At 45.0% G+C, this 22,983-nt stretch overlaps 1 protein-coding gene and 1 non-coding gene across 3 annotated transcripts in view; one reads left to right on the top strand and one right to left on the bottom strand.

The window, feature by feature from the left end:
* Positions 1-352: 352 nt before the first annotated feature.
* Positions 353-22,983, bottom strand: part of LOC106601826 (brain-specific angiogenesis inhibitor 1-associated protein 2-like protein 1) — a 69,715-nt gene continuing 47,084 nt past the window's right edge. For both annotated transcript variants that reach the window (XM_045719966.1, XM_045719965.1), the window contains 8 exons: positions 17,158-17,310; positions 16,737-16,892; positions 15,933-16,068; positions 15,553-15,781; positions 12,616-12,678; positions 12,198-12,384; positions 3,411-3,454; positions 353-1,741 (listed from right to left, as the gene is read on the bottom strand). In XM_045719966.1, the coding sequence (XP_045575922.1) occupies positions 1,669-1,741; positions 3,411-3,454; positions 12,198-12,384; positions 12,616-12,678; positions 15,553-15,781; positions 15,933-16,068; positions 16,737-16,892; positions 17,158-17,310 (1,041 nt within the window). In that variant the 3' untranslated portion in view covers positions 353-1,668. The remainder of the gene's footprint in view (positions 1,742-3,410; positions 3,455-12,197; positions 12,385-12,615; positions 12,679-15,552; positions 15,782-15,932; positions 16,069-16,736; positions 16,893-17,157; positions 17,311-22,983) is intronic.
* On the top strand, positions 12,968-13,063 carry trnat-ugu (transfer RNA threonine (anticodon UGU)). The gene is made up of 2 exons: positions 12,968-13,007; positions 13,028-13,063. It is a non-coding gene; the product is annotated as a tRNA-Thr (tRNA).

The following is a 22,983-nucleotide window of genomic DNA, read 5'->3' as shown; positions in this document are numbered from 1 at the left end:
GTCTGCGGTTGTGAGGCCGGTTGGGCGTACTGACAAATTCTCTAAAATGATGTCGGAGGCAGCTTATGGTAGAGAAATTAACATTATCTGGCAACAGTTCTGGTGGACATTCCTGCAGTCAGCATGCCAATTGCACGCTCCGTCAAAACTTGAGACATCTGTGACATTGTGTTGTGTGACAAAACTGCACATTTTAGAGTGGTCTTTTATTGTCCACAGCACAAGGTGCACCTGTGTAATGATCATGCTGTTAAATCAACTTCTTGATATGCCACACCTGTCAGGTGAATGGATTATTTTGGCAAAAGAGAAATGCTCACTAACAGGGATGTAAATACATTTGTGCACAACATTTGAGAGAAGTACGTTTTTAATGCTTATGGAACATTTCTGGAATCTTTTATTTCAGCTCATGAAACATGGGACCAACACTTTACATGCTGCGTTTACATTTTTGTTCAGTATATATTTGTTTATTTTCATACAGCAACGTTCCAAACTCAGGGAGTAGGCAGGGCAGACCAAAGAAAAATAATAAAATTAGCCACTAGGCTGAAAATGCCTTCCATGAAGCATGAAGATAAAAGCAAAATGCCTGCACGGTCTATGGGAAGTTAAGAGTTCCATTTAAGCGTGTCCTTTTAAAAACATATGTCCACAGCACTACTGGGTCATATTCATTAGGAAATGTAATGGAAAACATTTTAAAACAGTTGAAAGTTTCTTATCAAGCAATAACAAACATTCCTCAGGTTTCAGTCTGCTTTCTTCCGTTTGGTGCCTAATGAACATGACCCGGGCTACCTGAATAACAGACAGGTGAGAAACGTTTCACAGAATGATTACTGTTGGTATATAGAGTTAAGGTAAACACATCTTCCACTAGTAACAGCAGCACTGTATGAACACTTAACTGTAAAACCAAATCAGCAAGATGACAATGACACACTCAACCAATCAAATTCGTTGTACACTTCTTGGAAGGAGTTGAGGGGGAAAAACGATGTGTGCGCTTCCCTTGAATGAGTATAGTTATATTCAACAGTCGCCAGCTGTTGGTCTTTAGTAATGATAGCAACAATGCAATTTTACATATCATATTTGAGATACACAATAACAAGAGCAACACTACCATAAGGACCTCCGTAAATTGTGATGCATAGGTCCCGTATTGCATACATTCATTTATCTACTGCCCTATGGCAACGAAAAATCTTTGACGAGTGATTGAACAAGCAACAAAAAAAAAGAGTCATAAATACATTCTGATATTTCAACGGTCCAATCTCAGGCTTTCCTCGACTCCTTTTCGCACACGCCCAGCGAGAACGCATGTAGTATGTTGCCACTCATCATCGCCGACAAAAATAGGTCTAGAAAATCTATATATGTGCATCTGTTTACATAAATAAATCCTCCCACCTTCTCAGGGAGAGCGTTTGCAGCAGTAGGGCAACTATGTATTAGACAATGTCATTTCTAATGGCATCTGTAGTAGTGAAATTACTGGATCTTTAGCACAGCAGCCCACAGTGTCAAGTTGTCCTGTCCACTAGTGTCCGGCCCTGGGTCCATCCGCCTGGAGGATGAGGGGGGACAGCATGGGGTGATGCCCAGCTGGAGGTGCCGCTCCTGTGTAGAGGTGGACAGGAGGGTGGGTCTGGAGGTTTAGATGACTGGGCCTGAGCGGTCATTGGTGACTGTGGGACGTAGCTTGACTGCGGTGAACGGGTTCCCTCCCCTAAGGAGACAGAGACTGGTTAATACTGGTGTGATGATTTTATGACACTTGGGCCCTATTTGAACAAACCTAACACAATGGTAAATCTTAGCACTGGCGGTAGCGTTACAGCTTTGGGGTGTGTCAAAAATACTTTAGCTATTTTCACAACAGGAATTATGGGCGCGGTAGGTGGTAGTGGCACAGACAGGCTGGGTCAATCAGAACGTGCTCCATGGCTAAATATGTGTTGTGTATTTATGGTCTTTTATGTATTACATTGTCATCAACTCCAATTCAAATGTTAGTCTGTTATAGTCTAGTTCGTTAAATAGCCTGCCCCATATTTGCTAAATATATTGAACATGTTTGCAGTCCACATTGTTCTAGTTGCATTGCTTCAATATGGAAAAACATAGGCTATAGCATTCACACTGATATAGGGGCTAGGCCTACTGTTAATTGTAGTCTGGACATGGACATACCAAACGTAGACAATAAGCAAGATTAAATTCACCAGGCTATTGATATGGTCTAAAAAGTCAGTGTATACAATGAAACAACTTGTTATAATAGATGTCCCCTGTTTTGGGGACCTGAGTGGTTCTGGTACCGGTTCCAACCGTCATCTGATAAATGAATATGTGGACACCATAGATTGAAATGGCTTGCATTGAGCGGTAGCCCTGATTCTAATGGACAAAGGGGTATGTCTCTTCTGCCTGTGTGTAGCAGGATGTGAAATCTGACACCACTTGAAGCTGGGATGTCCCTCCTACCATTTCATTTGCTCTTCCGACTGTCCATCAACTCCTGGCTGAACCCTACATCACAGCCACTAACAACACATATGCCTGGAATCCTTACATCGTAATGCAGCGGGAGAAGTGGTTTTGTCGCTGACGCACATTGAGATTGATTTATAGCCAGTAATTTCAAACAATTAATAGAGTTCAAACAAAAAACACTTTGTCATAAATGGACAATATTAATATTAGATGAAAGGCGAGGTCCTAACAAGTTCAGGAAGCCAAGCTAGCGTGCTGTGAGACGTTCACATCGATGGGGGCAGACATTTTGATCAAGAGAGACCTTTAGAAAATATGCACATTTTCTCTAACATTAAATATGCAAATATGTATTTTACAGTTAAGGAAATCTTAGTTAGTCGTTTCTAAATTGATTATACTATATTTAGAAAGCATATAAGTCATTTCAAGCCTTATTTATACAATTTTGTTGAATAGGAAATACATCACATTAAATCTTTCATAGTTGTACTGTGTACTTGAGCTTGTGTCCTGAGAAGTGACTACACCTCAGCAATTTATAACTAGATTTACCAGAAAGGGGAGATTTTAACCTTAGAGTCTGCAGCATTACTAGTTATTGTTTATGGCCCTCTCATGATAATTACTTCTGGGGATTACGTAGATTACATTTTTGATTACATTACAGCCTGGTGAATCTTTTTAATACATTTGGTTTAGAATCAAATTAAACCAAAAACTATACAGTTGTTTTTTTAAACCAAAAACAATATTTCTAAATAATATTGAGTCAGAAACATATCATAAATCGCTTCTCTCGTTCCATGGCACTGTTTGCTTGTCTACACATGTTATTGTGAGTTTAAGATAGATGTGTTAACATTATCTTCATAATCCATATGACATGATGCATGACTTACCCGAGGAAAAGAGGCGTCTTTCCAAACCCATTCAGTTGGGTTCCCTGTAAACAAACCCAAGAGACATCATCAGACCACATATACTGTAAGTCACAAGACCCATTCACTCTCCATGATGGAATTCAACAATGATTCATTTACATGCAAAAATATCATTTCCATACCAAATGTACAACATTTTGGGGACTTTTTGCATCTGTTGCCCATGGAGACCACACCACAGACTGCCCCTCAGACAGGTTTGGTAGGGCTGACTGGTGAGTGTGTTGTGACTGTGACAAACAGAGATGACCTGGGTTCAAATGCTATTTAAAATCTTTCAAATACTTTTGAGTGATTGCTTGAGTCTGCCTGGAGTGACAAATGGTGTGGTTTGCAACTAGACTTTTGAGACTTTTCTGTTGGTTCCATTGCAACAGGTCCTCTCAATAGATAGTATTTAAACCCAGGTCTGGTGAGAGGAGAATGCTTCATCACCTCAGAACACTGACACGGGAAAATGGCTCTTCTGGAAGGGACAGTGCATTCCAGAAAGAATATATAAACATCTCACTCATTATGCCAGTGAAAAGTCAAGGCATGTTGAGGTGAAGCAATCTTCCTGAAATTGTTACAATTAGATTGAATCTTACGGTCACAATCAAATAAACAAACAAACTAGAATCAATAGTGAAATTGGTGAAATCATGATCTGACCCTATATGCAGTTTCCCAAAGGGGTGCACATTTTAGTTTTTGCCCTAGCACTAAAACACTTGATTCAACTCATCATCACACCTTTGATTAGAATCAGGTGTGTTAGTGCTAGGGCAAAAACAAAATGTCCACCTCTTTGGGTCCCCAGGACCAGGATGGGGAAACACTGTCCTACTGTACTGTGTAGAGATGCGTGGGTTGACTCATAACCTGCAATACCTGTAGTTATATTGGCGGGGCGGGCGGGTTTAGGGTCATTAAATATTGGGTGGGTTGAATAAAGAGAAAACAATGCATTTAAAATCCATAAATGTATCAGTCTTGTAGAATTCTGAGACCGAAAAGACAATGTCAGAGTTTAATTCAATAAGAGAAATGCTGCAAAAGAACAGTAGGCCAGAACAGTAGGCCAGAACAGTAGAGCCAGAACAGTAGGCCAGAACAGTAGGCCAGAACAGTAGGCCAGAACAGTAGGCCAGAACAGTAGGCCAGAACAGTAGGCCAGAACAGTAGACCAGAACAGTAGGCCAGAACAGTAGACCAGAACAGTAGGCCAGAACAGTAGACCAGAACAGTAGGCCAGAACAGTAGGCCAGAACAGTAGGCCAGAACAGTAGGCCAGAACAGTAGGCCAGAACAGTAGGCCAGAACAGTAGTCTGTTTGGGAAAGATGTGTGATGATTGTGAGGTCACAACACAGGGACTTCAAAATTGCACATCAAGGGAACTGTACTGTTCAAGATGGGTTAAATGGAATAGTAGTATAACTGAAATCTGGACACTGAGTGTAGGTCTATAACCTCTCACATAGCTTTAATATTAACTCCTATAGAATTAAGCATTTCTTGCAGTGAAATGATACAACAAATGTACATTTTGACTGGGGTACAGCAGTGGAGAAATATAATTGATTTCTTTCAGCATCTTGAGATAATGAATGCGCGGTTAGGGACCGTGTGTAAAGGTGCTATTTTATTCAGCATCATAAAAACGGATAGTATTTCAACCACATAAAATATGCACCCAAGCTGAACTGAAATCTTATTTAAAAATATATGTTGGGTCTTTATAACAGCTTTTAATTTCCTTAAAACTGGAGTTATTGCATTTTTCCCCCCAGTCCCTAAATGTCTTTGCTTTGTGAGAGAAGCAACTTTACCCATGTCAACTAGATTTAAGCATTCATTCTATTGATTTATGACATTCTTGTGAGCAAGGGTTTATTTAGTCTTCTAGGGCAACAACTACTGACAGAAGAGAAGCTGCATGTATTTAATTATAGACAAGTTGACTAACAAATAGCATACCAAAATGTCGGAAATTATAAGCAGAAACATAGGCCTATTCAAAAAGGCCAGTCAAAAAATGGTTCCTCGCATTTTCTATATTTGCGGGTTAGGGTTGAGTGTGGGCCTCAGATTTTGACATATAGTCGGGCGGTTGCGGATGGGTTACTAGCAATTTCGGGTGGGTGCTGGTGAACAAACTGCTGACCCACGCATCACTGGTAGTCTCTCACAGCTGTAGTGCTGGGATGTCACCACTAGAGGACAGCATTGAGCCTACAGAACAGCATTAGCCCTAGAGAGTGGTAGGCAGACAGACAGACAGACAGACAGACAGACAGACAGACAGATGTGACAGACAGACAGACATTGACCTTACTGACTGCTGTCCTAACATCCTCTTGACATCCTGGACAGATGTGTAGTTTTAATCCTAGTCCTAATCAGACTGAGTGCAGGGTGTCAACACACACACACAATTTCTCTCGATACATTCCTTTAGTACCTCTGCTCTCGCTACGTCAGTCTCCTTTCTCTTTCTGGGTTTTTAATCGGTTTCTCTGTATTCATCTGCCTCACTTTCTACACAAAGGGCAGAACCAGCAAGGGAGCCTTTTTCTCATGGTGACAGAGCATTCCTGTGTAACCCCCACTCCTCCCTCTATCCCACCCTCCTCTCTCTAATTCCCTCCCCTCATTCACTCCCTGCAGCCAAATCTGCTGAATGGGGAAAAGACTTCTCCGTTATGGCAGTGGTCATACTAGCACAATAAAGACCTGGGTCCTGGAGTTTGTAACAGCAGAGTTGTGGGTTTGATTCCTGCAGGGGCCACATATACTGAATGTGTTTAGAGTCTGTTAAATGACCACATTATCAGTATTAAACATGACAAACAGACCTAGTCGTGTCCCAAAGGAGATGAAGAGAAGTGAGTGATCGCAGTTATGAAGTAACTATAATCCCATTCACAAGGATAGAGCTATACGTGGCTGGTAGTCTAGAATGAATGACTCACCACTATACCATCCCTGCCTCCTTCAGACAGCCCTGGAGGTCTGTGTCATATACACACACACACAATCTCTTGTCGCATACACACCTACACACAGTACAGTTACGACACACACACACACCTACATACACAGAGTTACTCCACTTGTCGTGCTCTCACCTACACACAGAGAGAAACAGGAAGTGTTGTTCAGACTCACCTACACAGATAGTTATTATTTTCATTGTACGGAAAAACATTCACAGCATGCTATTCACCTACACACACACACCCTGTCTTCACCTACCCTCACCCCACCCCCCGTGTTCACCTACACACACACACCCTGTGTTCACCTACCCTCACCCCACCCCCCGTGTTCACCTACACACACACACCCTGTGTTCACCTACCCTCACCCCACCCCCGTGTTCACCTACACACACACACCCTGTGTTCATCTACCCTCACCCCACCCCCGTGTTCACCTACACACACACACCCTGTGTTCACCTACCCTCACCCCACCCCCCGTGTTCACCTACACACACACACACCCTGTCTTCACCTACCCTCACCCCACCCCCCGTGTTTACCTACACACACCCACCCTGTGTTTACCTACCCTCACCCCACCCCCCGCATTCACCTACCCACACCCCACCCCCGCATTCACCTGCCCACACCCCACCCCCGCATTCACCTGCCCTCACCCCACCCCCGCGTTCACCTACCCACCCCCGTGTTCACCTGCCCTCACCCCACCCCCCGCATTCAGCTACCCACACCCCACCCCCGCATTCACCTGCCCACACCCCCGCATTTACCTACCCACACCCCACCCCCGCATTCACCTGCCCACACCCCACCCCCCGCATTCACCTACCCACACCCCACCCGCATTCACCTGCCCACACCCCACCCCGCATTCACCTACCCACACCCCACCCCCCGTTCACCTGCCACACACCCCACCCCCGCATTCACCTACACACACCCCACCCCCGCGTTCACCTACACACACCCCACCCCCGCGTTCACCTACACACACCCCACCCCGCGTTCACCTACACACACCCCACCCCCGTGTTCACCTACACACACCCCACCCCCGTGTTCACCTACACACACCCCACCCCCGTGTTCACCTACACACACCCCACCCCCGTGTTCACCTACACACACCCCACCCCCGTGTTCACCTACACACACCCCACCCCCGTGTTCACCTACACACACCCCACCCCGTGTTCACCTACACACACCCCACCCCCCGTGTTCACCTACACACACCCCACCCCGTGTTCACCTACACACACCCCACCCCCGTGTTCACCTACACACACCCCACCCCCCGTGTTCACCTACACACACCCCACCCCGTGTTCACCTACACACACCCCACCCCACGTGTTCACCTACACACACCCCACCCCCGTGTTCACCTACACACACCCCACCCCCGTGTTCACCTACACACACCCCACCCCCGTGTTCACCTACACACACCCCACCCCCGTGTTCACCTACACACACCCCACCCCCGTGTTCACCTACACACACCCCACCCCCGTGTTCACCTACACACACCCCACCCCCGTGTTCACCTACACACACCCCACCCCCCGTGTTCACCTACACACACCCCACCCGCTCACAGTATAACTGAACACAACCTGACTCATAGATAGATTCCCATCTCCACAGAGTGGGGCTGTGTCCTAAATGGCCCCCTATTCCCTATGACCCGAGCCCTGGTAAAATGTAGTGCACTATATAGGAAATATGGTGCCGTTTGGGAGCATCCCAGAGCGGTGTCCACCACCTCAACCCCTGCTCTATCTCTGTGTGTTGTTTGATGAATGGGAGCACAGCAGGTTGGTGTAGTCCAGCACTGTTAAATACAATGTGTTTCATTGGTAAAACATGTTACTATCGATGTTCCGGAACTGATTGTCTGTCTGACTGACTCATACAGCATGAATGGAGGATAAGTACCTACTAGAATCAGAATCACACACTGGGAGAGAGATGGGGGCCGGGGCAGAGAGACAGAGGGAGAGAGATGGAGGGCCGGGGCAGAGAGACAGAGGGAGAGAGATGGAGGGAGAGAGATGGAGGGCCGGGGCAGAAAGAAAGAGAGGGAGATGGGGGGCCGGGGCAGAGAGACAGAGGGGAGAGAGATGGGGGCCGGGGCAGAGAGACAGAGGGAGAGAGATGGGGGGCCGGGGCAGAGAGACAGAGGGAGAGAGATGGGGGGCCGGGGCAGAGAGACAGAGGGAGAGAGATGGGGGGCCGAGGCAGAGAGACAGAGGGAGAGAGATAGGGGGCCGGGGCAGAGAGACAGAGGGAGAGAGATGGGGGGCCAGGGCAGAGACACAGAGGGAGAAAGATGGGGGGCCGAGGCAGAGAGAAAGAGGGAGGTAGGGCATGGAGTGAGGGACAGAGAAACAATGAAAGACACAGAAAGAGACAGAGAGAAAGTTGATGAGAAAAAAAGGAGAGACATTGAAAGAGAGAGGGAAGTCAGACAGGGAGAGAGACATTGAAAGAGAGAGGGAAGTCAGACAGGGAGAGAGAGGGGAGAAGCAGAGAGAAAGAAAGAGAGAGAAAGAGAAGGAGGGTGTCAGGTTCCAGGTGTCAGGTTCACCCAGAGTGGAATTCCAATGGAAGGCTATGCCGGAGCTGTGCCACAGGATGCATGTACACGAGTGGGTGAATGGGCAAGACAAAAAATGTAAGTGCCTTTGAACGGGTATGATAGTAGGTGCCAGGCGCAATGGTTTATGTCAAGAACTGCAACGCTGCTGGGTTTTTCATGCTCAACAGTTTCCCCGTGTGTATCAAGAATGGTCCACCACCCAAAGGACATCCAACCAACTTGACACAAAAAACTGTGGGAAGCTTCAGAGTCCACATGGACCAGCATCCCTGTGGAATGCTTTCAACACCTTGTAGAGTCCATGGCCAGACGAATTGAGGTGTTCTGAGGGCAAAACATTAGGAAGATGTTCTCAATATTTTGTACACTCAGTGTACACTGACAGCCAGGCATGATAATGGCCACACACACACACACACACACACACACACACACACACACACACACACACACACACACACACACACACACGGGACACAGCAGAGTGTAGCCTAATAAATATTTCACCGCCGTGAAAGAAAAGACAAGTTGAGAAGTGTATTGTCTTTCCCAGACTTCTCCATTCAACCTCTCACACAGGAGAGCCAAACATCACAAACCACAACCTGACCTCTCTGGGTCACCACTGACCTGTACAGCCACGAGGGCATTAGCAGCTTATGTTTCCTCCTGTCGCTATTTCTAGTGTGTATGTGATGAACGGGATGTCCAGCCTGTACTGTAGGTACAGCTAATTACACTAAAAGTAGTCTCTTGTGACGGACGTCATGGAGTAGTGGGAGATGTGATTCTGGGTGCTGACATTCCACTAAAAGGAGAGCCAGGGTAGCGAGGGTTAAATCACACGTCACATCTGAACACAATGCAGGGCTTCTCCATGTCTTTTAGGTGGTTTAAGGAGTCTGGCTTCAATAGCTGTTTCTGCTTTAGTGAAATGGGATGGAGGGATCCTGCATAGCTTTACAGTAACTGGGACTTTCCACTACTTTTACTGCTGGCTTGGTTCTATGTAGCATTTTGCATAGGGAAAACAGGAGATGTTCGACCAGAGTTATTTCACTTCTCATCCTCATCTCACATCAATATGTACATGTTATAGCTTGCACAAGTTTAAACAGGAGACTGAGTTTCTTTGTTTGTATGCCTTCAGCCAAACCAACGCCAGCAGGTGTTTAGTGGCTAGGCTTCTTACCATGAATTTCCATTCAGCCAGGATCAGGAAGCACAAACAACCTCGGATTGGCCTTTGCACTTTGAAAACCCACAACTTTGACTGATGATTTTGAATACATGCAAAAGCAAGAGTTAGTTGAGAGCATTGCTAGAGTGTAGGATGAGCATTAGACACGCATGGCGTGACCCACACAAGGAGTCAGACATGAGGAGAGGACCAGGTATTTACTCCACATCATTACAGATGATAATAGACCACTATAAAGGGATAATACTTGTCAAGCTCAATTACATTTTAGTAATTTAGCAGATGCTCTTTTACAGAGCGACTTTTGGTTAGTGCATTCATCTTAAGATAGCTAGGCTCATGATGAGTCTTACAATGTATTGTAACTACATTCAAAACTGCTGTATTTTAGCTTAAACAACCTCCTGGCTAGGCCCAGCCCTATCCTACTCTACCACAGTCCAGCAGCCCCTTAGTGGGGCAGAGGCTCCCAGATGCAAGGGTGTCCAACAGTCCGGGAATGTATTACTATACTGTACTGTACTACTATACTGTATTACTATACCGTACTACTATACCGTACTACTATACTGTATTACTATACTGTATTACTATACATACCGTATTACTATACCGTATTACTATACTACTATACTACTATACTGTATTACTATACTGTATTACTATACTATACCGTATTACTATACTGTATTACTATAATATACTGTATTACTATACTGTATTACTATACTATACCGTATTACTATACTGTATTACTATACTGGCTCAAGGGGAAATCCTCTTTACAGGTGTGTCTTATCCACAATCCAGTGATGTCATGTAGTTGATATCTATGGTCTTATACAATGCTATGATCTGTTATACTGTACCATACAGTAACATCTTATCCTATCCTATCCTTATCCTATCCAATACAGGATTCAAAAATATGAGGATGCATCAAATACTGTATAGACAACCTTTAGGGAATTAGGATGTGCTAATGGTTTAATGTGGCTTGTAATCAGTAAGAGATGTTATTAAGTGCTTATTAAGTATTGTTAAGGTGTTATATAGGTGTTATTAAAACAAACAACATCTTATACGCAGACAGGCAGCACATGTAAACGTCAGCCAACTCTCCTGTTTACACAACTGACAATTGAGAAGGACTGAAATGATCCGAAACCTCAGATAAGGTCAGGTACTTGGTACTATACAGTCACTAGCTATCAGCTCTGGTCAGGTAGCTAGTAACTGTATAGTACTAAGTATCAGCTCTGGTCAGGTAGCTAGTAACTGTATAGTACTAAGTATCAGCTCTGGTCAGGTAGCTAGTAACTGTATAGTACTAAGTATCAGCTCTGGTCAGGTAGCTAGTAACTGTATAGTACTAACTATTAGCTCTGGTCAGGTAGCTAGTAACTGTATAGTACTAAGTATCAGCTCTGGTCAGGTAGCTAGTAACTGTATAGTACTAACTATTAGCTCTGGTCAGGTAGCTAGTAACTGTATAGTACTAAGTATCAGCTCTGGTCAGGTAGCTAGTAACTGTATAGTACTAAGTATCAGCTCTGGTCAGGTAGCTAGTAACTGTATAGTACTAAGTATCAGCTCTGGTCAGGTAGCTAGTAACTGTATAGTACTAAGTATCAGCTCTGGTCAGGTAGCTAGTAACTGTATAGTACTAACTATTAGCTCTGGTCAGGTAGCTAGTAACTGTATAGTACTAAGTATCAGCTCTGGTCAGGTAGCTAGTAACTGTATAGTACTAACTATTAGCTCTGGTCAGGTAGCTAGTAACTGTATAGTACTAAGTATTAGCTCTGGTCAGGTAGCTAGTAACTGTATAGTACTAAGTATCAGCTCTGGTCAGGTAGCTAGTAACTGTATAGTACTAAGTATCAGCTCTGGTCAGGTAGCTAGTAACTGTATAGTACTAAGTATCAGCTCTGACAGGCTCTGACTGACCGTGTGTACAGAAGAGCCGGAGGATGCGGAGAGGGAGGGCGAGTGCTGCTTGCTGCCCGGGAGGACACTCCTCTTGGGATAGTCGCTGTAGTCGGGAGGGGGGAGGACCATGGAGGAATCATCTGTCTCTGTGTCCTGGTGGAGCAGGTTCACCACGCTCTTACTGCGCATGGGAGGAGCCCCCACACTGTGGAGAAAGAGGGAGAGAGGGAAGGAAAGAGAGAGGGGAGGGAGGAAGAAGTAAGGAAGGAGAGAGAGGGGAGGGAGGGAGGGAGAATAAAGGAGAGAGGAGGGAGGGAGTTCTGATCAGCAAAGGTCATCAGACTAGGAGAGTAGAGGAAACACTATGAGACAACAAGTCTGGATGAAACCTGTGTGTGTGTGTGTGTGTGCCTGCTTGAGTGAAATGAAATCTTACCTGTTTTTATTCACTATTGGCTCTGAATATGCCCGGCAATAGGATGATGGAAACCATCCCCTCCTGGAACACAGACAGAGAGAGAGAGAGAGAGAGAGAGGGAGGTGATTACACTTGTATACTACTCCCATCTCCCCAGCTTTTTTCTACAGGCCCCTGGATAACCCTCAGACACTCCTAATACATTGACATCCACACTGAAGTACACAATCCCCTGGAAGCTGCTTCTCTACACACCACTCCATCATGCAGTAGCGGAATAGAATCCCCTTTTCAGGATTCTGCATCTTCAACCTCTCTATAGCTGTCTAACAGGTGGCGAGATAGACGTGAGGCCATTATGGTAGAATAAGCCTTCCCTGTGGCTCAGTTGGTAGAGCATGGTGTTTGTAATGCCAGCATGGTGTGTGCAACGCCAAGGTTGTGGGTTCGATTCCCACGGGGGGCCAGTACAAAGAAAATGCATGAGTGAAATGTATGTATTCACTACTGTAAGTCGCTCTGGATAAGAGCGTCTGCTAAATGACTAAACTGTAACTGTATAATCATCATAGGCCTCTGAAAGGAGAAATCATTGACTCCATACAAATCCCTGTGAGAAATGTTCATATTTGTCCATTTGTTTACTGGGCTTCAGAATGGGCAGCTGGGTGTGGCCAGTGTTTAACTAGATTAGAACAGTGAGAAATGTTCATATTTGTTCACTGGGCTTCAGAATAGGCAGCTGGGTGTGGCCAGTGTTTAACTAGATTAGAAATGTTCATATTTGTTCACTGGGCTTCAGAATGGGCGGCAGGGTGCGGCCAGTGTTTAACTAGAATACATAAAGGCTGGGGGTACTGTATCAACTTCCAGCTTCCCTGTTAAAAGCACCACAGTGAACCATGCTGTAGGGTTTAGGTAGTGATCACATTTCACTAACCTGATCTGGAACCAGGCCAACATTTCACAGTCACATGCCTCTCATTCTCTCAGTCTACCGTCTCAAAGGGTATCAAAAAATCATAGATGACAGATTTTTGTCATATAGCCTTGTGAACATAATGAATATGATGAATTATTCATGTTTTCACAAGATATTAATTAAATGTATTTCATTCCTGTCCATGACACTCTTCATCACACTATGGTGGTGGAGGGATACATGTGGATGTTATCAGTGTGTGTTGCTAGGTGACTGACCCAGATCCATCTGACTGAGGTGTGACAGATAGGTGTCTCATCAACTCAATGACATCACACTGCAGGGACCTCCACAAGAACCCTACACTGTATCAATGGCACATATCTAGGTAACATCCCAAAAGCCACCCTATTTAGTGCACTGCTTTTGACATGTATATAAGAGTCCATCATCTCTAGAATCTGTATAGAACATGTACAGCATCATGTCAGGAATACAACACCTTTTTAAAAGTTCATTTTAAGCCTTGATTCAGCAAAAACATCAGAGATTCAAATGGCTGTGATTCTCTCCTTTCTCTACCTCTTTCCCCCTCTCCCCCCACTCCTTCCCCCCTCTCTCCTCTGTTTTTCTGCCTCCAGCCATGCGCTGATTGTATTCCCCAGTGTGAGCCGGCTCCCAGGCAGCGCTTAGCGATCCCAGAGCACGGCGCCCAGCCAGCCCCACCTGGAGTGGTCCAGTTAAGGGGAGCTCAATCAAATCAACATCTAATCAGGACCGGAACTACCACATGTACACAGCAGCTGGCGGTGTGTGTATAAATGCATGTGTGTGCGTTAGGGCTGGGCGGTATACCATATTGTACTATATACAGGTATTGATGCACGGAACGGTTTGGGTTTTTACTTTACCTTCTATAACAGTTTGTTAAATGTGATACCCGTGTGTAAAGTCCATTTTTATCATTTACTCTGCTACTTGAGTCATTCCTCTCTGCTCTCTCTCCACGCCGCTTTGCCACATAGACCTAGTCCCACCCCGTCACTCAAGGACCACATTTGTTGTTGCTTGACCACGAGACTTTCGTTCAGTCTGCATGGTCAATGCAGCACATGCAACAATGTCGATGACAACGATGTTGTTTCCACTTTGATCTTAATATAAATCCACAAGCGTCCTATAATTACAATATTAGTTTGTGTTTCTTACATCTCCAACAGCTAGTTTGTATTTTCTTAGCAAGTTAAGCTAAATCGTGTTAGCCACTAATGCTAATCGCTAGTTAGCTGGTTAGCTAACTAGCTCATAAAAGTACTGAGTCAGAGCAAACGTAGCTAGCTAATACAGCCTGCTACCAGTACTGGTGGAGGCATAAATCAGCGTTGTTTGTGCAAAAGTATCTTCTAAATCAAAGAGGAATAGGCGAAGCATGAATATGTTGGCTATATGAATAAAGTTTTAATGTTGCCAAAGATCACATGGTCCACTAGGAAACACTGGACATCACTTTGGTTCCTACCCTGTCACAATAACTCATCCATGGCATTTTCATTCGTTGTCATGTCAAACAACACTATTATGCCCACTATTATTTATATTCTAACTATAGAATTATAATAAACATTATATTTCCATGATTCCAAAAGTTCACCCAAGGGTTTTGATCTAAATCGCAATTGCAACATTTGGTTAAAAATAAGGCCTAGTATTTTTGCCCATATTGTGGCAGTGTGGAAATTATCTCAAATGAGTGCATGGAATGCAGAAATTGATGGAAAATAATACAAAATTATTTTAGGTTGAAGTTGAATTGAACAGTATAAAATAATCCAAATGGAGATAGACCCATTGAAATAATTTAGAATATATGTGTTGTCACGCACTACTCATAAAGCAAATTTAGACACAAAAACATAAAATACCGTCATACTGTGAAAAATACCATATATGATATGATATTTTGGCCATATTGCCCAGCCCTAGTGTGTGTGTGTGCATCACCGTATGTAAGTGTGTGTGTCTCTCTAACTTACTGCCTGGTCTTCTCCAGTTCTCCGTAGAGCCATCCGTCCCTCTCATCAGGTATGAGCAGGGTGATGATGTCTCCCTCGTCAAAGCTAAGCAGCGTAGCGTTGGTCCCAGAGGTGTGGGGGAAGATGGTGCGGACCCTGGGTCTCTTCACAATGTTGTTGAGTCCTGTGGCCACAGACACTGACCTGGGACCTAGACCGCCACTCTCCTCCCCTCCATTGTCCCTGTAGTCTGGAGAGAGAGGGAGAGAGAAGGGTTAATATACAGACACATGTACACAGGTCCATGCATGCACCCACACCAGCGATCAGCGGGGAGGACATGCGAGCGAGCACGCACGCACTCTCACACACACTCTCACACACACTCTCACACACACTACCTGTGACACTCTCAGTCTCTCTGGTGACTGAGTTTGTTGTGGGTGTGTCCTGCGTGAACATACTGGCCAATGGGCTGGTCTGAGCCTTCAGTGCCGGGGCAGGGGGTGGAACTGTGTCCCGGAATATGGAGTTGCTCTGACCACAGGAAGTGGAACACAGGAAGGGGATAGTATGAGTGCTAGAATGTACAGTTGTTAGTAGTTAACCTGCCATTGGTAGTGGTACATTAGCAGTTAACCTGCCATTGGTACATTAGTAGTTAACCTGCCATTGGTACATTAGTATTATTATTATTTTACCTTTATTTAACTAGGCAAGTCAGTTAAGGACAAATTCTTATTTACAATAACAGCCTAGGAACAGTGGGTTAACTGCCCAGGGGCAGAACGACCGATTTTAACCTTGTCAGCTCGGGGATTCGATCTAGCAACCTTTCGGTTACAAGTCCAACGCTCTAACCATTAAGCTGCCGCCTAGTGGTTAACCTGCCATTGGTAGTGATACATTAGTAGTTAACCTGCCACTGGTAGTGGTACATTAGTAGTTAACCTGCCACTGGTAGTGGTACATTAGTAGTTAACCTGCCATTGGTAGTGGTACATTAGTAGTTAACCTGCCATTGGTAGTGGTACATTAGTAGTACAGGTTTTTACCATTTCATTATGATGAAATCACTGAAGCCATAGTGTCTCACAAGGTATCTGTGCTGTGTTCTCTCTCACATTGAATCAGAAATAGATAGATATTCTAATTAATAAATTGTTTTCTAAATGGTTAATGAATGAGTGATTCTGCCTTCTCACCCTACTGTGTCTCTGGGAGACGGGGGAGGCCTGGGGGGTGATGGACACTGGGGTGCGAAGACCCTCAATCATAGACATCACGCTCTCGGGCACGTTGGTGGCGTCGCCACACTTGTCCTGCCAGGTGGGCAGCTTCCCGAAAAGCATGTCTCTGGCCTGGGGTCAGAGAAGGAACAGCAGCAGTCATAGTAGTTACTGTAGAATGGGAGCCTTGGGTTTGTGATGTGGTACCCCGCTAGACATTTGTATGATAAACGTGGTACACAGATGGTGGTTATGGTCAGTGTGATCTGGATCTAATTCCACCCCTAGCCTTTAGGCCACATCCCCTTAAAACCCACATAATTTTAATGGATTGAAATCATGTTCAGGTTTTCTACTGACTGAGAACCTAGGAGGCACTGTAGCATAGTTCCAATACCTTGTTGTGGAAGGCAGCGATCTGATAGGAGAAGGTGCAGTGTTTGTCCACCAGGAAGCAGAAGCGTCTCTTCTCCTCCAGCAGAGCCTCCTTGCAGCCATCGGCGATGAACTTCTGCATGTCCATCTGCCCTGACCTCAGCGTCTCCAGGCACTGCACAACACAACAGGCCAATGACATGCTGTTATCTCAACTGCAACGACCAATCGTACACAAATATCTTGCTGCACTGACCAATCACATGCTCTCACCTCACTGCAAAGACCAATCACACAGTCTTGCCACATAGACATAGCTCAGCCAATCAGAGCTGCCTAGCATCGTAGGTATCAGGAAGTGAAAGGGCATTGTGACGAGAGGTGCAGAGATATAGGCTGGCTGGACGTTCTAATCTCTGTGTGGCAGGCAGAGACAGAGATACAGAGAGGTATTGTAGGGATACTGTACAAGGGAATGGGATGGGTTTTATTATCTAACATGGCTGACAAAGAAGAATAGATGAGGGATAGGGAGGTGACAGTAGCAGACATGCTGACAGAAGAATAGATGAGGGTTAAGGAGGAGCAGCAGCAAAATATACTGTGTGTCTAGGAGACAAAGCACATTCAAACTAGGCACGGGAGCTGGACAAGGTCAGTCGAAACGCTGAGTTTGTATGAGTTTGTTTAGTGTGTCTTTTGCTGCGTTTACATAGGGAGCCCAAATCTGACCTTTTTGGCACTAATTGGTATTTTGACCAATCGGATCATCTCTGAAAAAGATGTGATGTGCAATGATCTGATGCGATTGGTCAAAAAGATGAGAATTGGGCTGCCTGTGTAAACGCAGCCTAGGAGTCTTATCTGAAGGCACATTTAAAAACTTGGCACAGGATCTGAACAAGGTCAGTCGAAACATTTAGTTTGTATTGCTGAACGCTGAATTAAAAATGCCATGTGGGAGTGAACAAAGAGTGTGTGGACAATGACACAACCTTCTTTTGTGTGTCTTATCTTCCATCACAGACATGGGTCACTCAGGGGTCAGAGTCTCTGATCTATGTGGGTGTGAATGGCTCTTATAACTTTGTCATCTATGGCTAAGTTTATGATCTCTCTATTCCTTTTCACTGTGTTTCTGTGGCTGGCAACTGTCAATATTTACAATCAATACAGTTCTATTGATTTGATTGGAAATGGAACCGAATGGGAGACCAATGAGCACACAGCACAGTGAGTTGTGATGTAAATATTGATCCTTGCTATCTGGGATCGTTGGTACATCTCTACCCCATTGAAGTTGACATGTAAAATGGTAAGGGTTAAGGTTAGGGTTTAGGGTCGAGATGTCCCAATGATCCCGGATAGCACTAACCTGTAAATACTTGGTACAACAATGACAAAAACAAAGACTAGTCAACAAACGTGTAAAATGGATGCCACTATGTGTTGAATTATCAAAGTAGTTAATCTACTGTAGACTGAAGTATAATAGCTGTCTTTAAAGTGTGTGCACTGAAACATATGACATTGTTGTAGATACAGAGGAAAGATTATTATTGGATGTATTGTTTGAGATTAGTATTGAGATGATGTGTGTGCAGTTCATTAGAACTAAGACATACACATGCTATAGGGTCCTTTAACCATATCTCTTTATGGACCTATTTATCTTGATTACATTTCATATGATCCTACAATGTCCCTGCAGCTCAAATCAATCTAGGTACATGAATCTGTAAGGAGAACACGGACAAAAAGAGCTTTGATTCATTGAAGACTTCCATCAGTGAATGCTTGACCCAGTTGCTTACATGTGACATAGCAGCCAGTGTGCAGTATGGGTCTTGGGAACTCATTCACCCAGAAACACCTGGCATAACAACAGACCTGCACAAGTGACAGGTACCAGAGATATACCCACACACACCCCCCTCGTTTCAAATAAAACTGTGAAGGACCTCGGCGTTACTCTGGACCCTGATCTCTCTTTTGAAGAACATATCAAGACTGTTTCAAGGACAGTTTTTTTCCATCTACGTAACATTGCAAAAAATCTGAAACTTTCTGTCCAAAAATTATGCAGAAAAATGAATCCATGCTTTTGTCACTTCCAGGTTAGACTACTGCAATGCTCTACTTTCCGGCTAAAGCAATAAATAAACTTCAGTTAGTGCTAAATACGACTGCTAGAATCCTGACTAGAACCCAAAAATGTGATCATATTACTCCAGTGCTAGCCTCTCTACACTGGCTGTTAAGGCAAGGGCTGAGTTCAAGGTTTTACTGCTAACCTACAAAACATTACATGGGCTTGCTCCTACCCATCTTTCCGATTTAGTCCTGCCGCACATACCTACACGTACGCTACGGTCACAAGATGCAGGCCTCCTAATTGTCCCGAGAATTTCTAAGCAAAGACCTGGAGGCAGGGCTTTCTCCTATAGAACTCCATTTTTATGGAATGGTCTGCCTACCCATGTGTGAGAGAGACTCGGTCTCAACCTTTAAGTCTTTATTGAAGACTCATCTCTTCAGTAGGTCCTACGATTGAGTGTAGTCTGGCCCAGGAGTGTGAAGGTGAACGGAAAGGCACTGGAGCAATGAACCGCCCTTGCTGTCTCTGCCTGGCCGGTTCCCCTCACTCCACTGGGATTCTCTGCCTCTAACCCTATTACAGGGGCTGAGTCACTGGCTTACTGGTGCTCTTCCATGCCGTCCCTAGGAGGGGTGCGTCACTTGAGTGGGTTGAGTCACTGACGTGGTCTTCCTGTCTGGGTTGGCTCCCCCCTTGGGTTGTGCCGTGGCGGAGATCTTTGTGGGCTATACTCGGCCTTGTCTCAGGATGGTAACTTGGTGGTTGAAGATATCCCTCTCGTGGTGTGGGGGCTGTGCTTTGGCAAAGTGGGTGGGGTTATATCCTGCCTGTTTGGCCCTGTCCGGGGGTATCATCAGATGGGCCCCCTGACCCGTCCTGTCTCAGCCTCCAGTATTTATTCTGCAGTAGTTTATGTGTCGGGGGGCTAGGGTCAGTCTGTTATATCTGGAGTATTTCTCCCGTCCTATCCGGTGTCCTGTGTGAATTTAAGTATGCTCCCTCTAATTCCCTTTTTCTCTCTCTCGGAGGACCTGAGCCCTAGGACCATGCCTCAGGACTACCTGGCATGATGACTCCTTGCTGTCCCCAGTCCACCTGGCCGTGCTGCTGCTCCAGTTTCAACTCTTCTGCCTGCGGCTATGGAACCCTGACCTGTTCACCAGACGTGCTACCTGTCCCAGACCTGCTGTTTTCAACTCTCTAGAGACAGCAGGAGCGGTAGAGATACTCTCAATGATCGGCTATGAAAAGCCAATTGACATTACTCCTGAGGTGCTGACCAGTTGCACCCTCGACAACCACTGTGGTTATTATTATTTGACCATGCTGGTCATTTATGAACATTTGAACATCTTGGCCATGTTCTGTTATAATCTCCACCCGGCACAGCCAGAAGAGGACTGGCCACCCCTCATAGCCTGGTTCCTCTCTAGGTTTCTTCCTAGGTTTTGGCCTTTCTAGGGAGTTTTTCGTAGCCACCGTGCTTCTACACCTGCATTGTTTGCTGTTTGGGGTTTTAGGCTAGGTTTCTGTACAGCACTTTGAGATATCAGCTGATGTAAGAATGGCTATATAAATTAATTTGAACCCTGTGTAAAGTCAACCCGTTTCAATATGCTGTTTACCTACTTACCTAACACACACACACACAGTTAAAGGTGGGGGACAGACTAGGGCTGCACGGTGAGATCCCCATCTCGTCATCACAACACTGCAAAATCACCTTGCAGCCGTACAGCACAGTATGTTACCCATAACAACAACACCATGTGACAACACACGATTCAATGTAATCTACCCTCCACACACTCTTTCACCAGCTTCCTGTCCCTATTGGAGCTCTTGAGTCATAGAGGAAATGGGAAAAGCCTTCCTATGGTAATTTGTTGTGGTCTCCATCCAGTTACGGTCTGTATAATGAATTCAGGGTTTCCTTCAGGTCAAAAGTAGTTTACTATAACTGGAATAGGGGGTCATTCTGGATTGGTGTGCATTGTTAGGTATGACTGTACTGTTGGATTGGTGTGTATTATTGTGTATTGTTAGGTATTACTGCACTGTTGGAGCTAGAAACACATCCTTCACTCATGCTGCCAAACATGCCCTCGTAAAACTGACCATCCTACCGATCCTCGACTTCGGCGATGCCATTTACAAAATAGCCTCCAATACCCTACTCAATAAATTGGATGCAGTCTATCACAGTGCCATCCGTTTTGTCACCAAAGCCCCATATACTACCCACCACTGCGACCTGTACGCTCTCGTTGGCTGGCCCTCGCTTCATACTCGTTGCCAAACCCACTGACTCCAGGTCATCTACAAGACCCTGCTAGGTAAAGTCCCCCCTTATCTCCGCTCACTGGTCACCATAGCAGCACCCACCTGTAGCACGCGCTCCAGCAGGTATATCTCTCTGGTCACCCCCAAAGCAAATTCCTCCTTTGGCCGCCTCTCCTTCCAGTTCTCTGCTGCCAATGACTGGAACGAACTACAAAAATCTCTGAAACTGGAAACACTTATCTCCCTCTCTAGCTTTAAGCACCAGCTATCAGAGCAGCTCACAGATTACTGCACTTGTACATAGCCCATCTATAATTAGCCCAAACAACTACCGCTTCCCCTACTGTATTTATTTATTTAGCTCCTTTGCACCCCAGTATTTCTACTTTGCACATTCATCCACTGCAATCTAGCATTTCAGTGTTTTACTTGCTATATTGTATTTACTTCGCCACCGTGGCCTTTTTATTGCCTTTACCTCCCTTATCTCACCTCATTTGCTCACATTGTATATAGACTTATTTTTCTACTGTATTATTGACTGTATGTTTGTTTTACTCCATGTGTAACTCTGTGTTGTTGTATGTGTCGAACTGCTTTGCTTTATCTTGGCCAGGTCAGTTGTGAATGAGAACTTGTTCTCAACTTGCCTACCTGGTTAAATAAAGGTGAAATAAAAATAAATAAGCATTTCTCTGCACCTGTGATCACATCTGCAAAATATGTATGCGACCAACACAATTTGATTTGGTTAAAGTAGTGCACTATTTAGGGACTAAGGTGTCATTCTAGTCAAAACTTGTGCACTGTATAGGGAATAGGCTGATATTCTGGCCAAAAGTAGTGCACAATCAGACAAGGCAAGTGTATGCACATAAGAGCACACAGTCAGACACGAGGACAGTAACACAGTGACATGCATACAGGATCTCTAAAAAAAAAATAAGCCATTTTGCAATTTGCTTCACATTTTACTAATTTCCCAGAGCCCACCTCCTAGACTTCCTACAAGAGGCCCACCATTGTTTGGGTTACCTGTGACAATGCTGGCCTTTCCCATAACACCACCTCCTCCTCATGGGAGCCATAACATCACCACCTCCTCATCATGGGAGCCATAACATCACCACCTCCTCCTCATCATGGGAGCCATAACACCACCTCCTCCTTATCATGGGAGCCATAACACCACCTCCTCCTCATCATGGGAGCCATAACACCACCTCATCCTCATGGGAGCCATAACACCACCTCCTCCTCATCATGGGAGCCATAACACCACCTCATCATGGGAGCCATAACACCACCTCATCATGGGAGCCATAACACCACCTCATCCTCATGGGAGCCATAACACCACCTCCTCCTCATCATGGGAGCCATAACACCTCATCCTCATCATGGGAGCCATAACACCACCTCATCCTCATCATGGGAGCCATAACACCACCTCATCCTCATCATGGG

Source organism: Salmo salar, chromosome ssa06 (genome assembly GCF_905237065.1).
Source record: "Salmo salar chromosome ssa06, Ssal_v3.1, whole genome shotgun sequence".
Taxonomy (NCBI): Eukaryota; Metazoa; Chordata; class Actinopteri; order Salmoniformes; family Salmonidae; genus Salmo; species Salmo salar.
The sequence above is the reverse complement of the archived record's forward strand: the minus strand, read 5'-3'. Positions and strand labels throughout refer to the sequence as shown.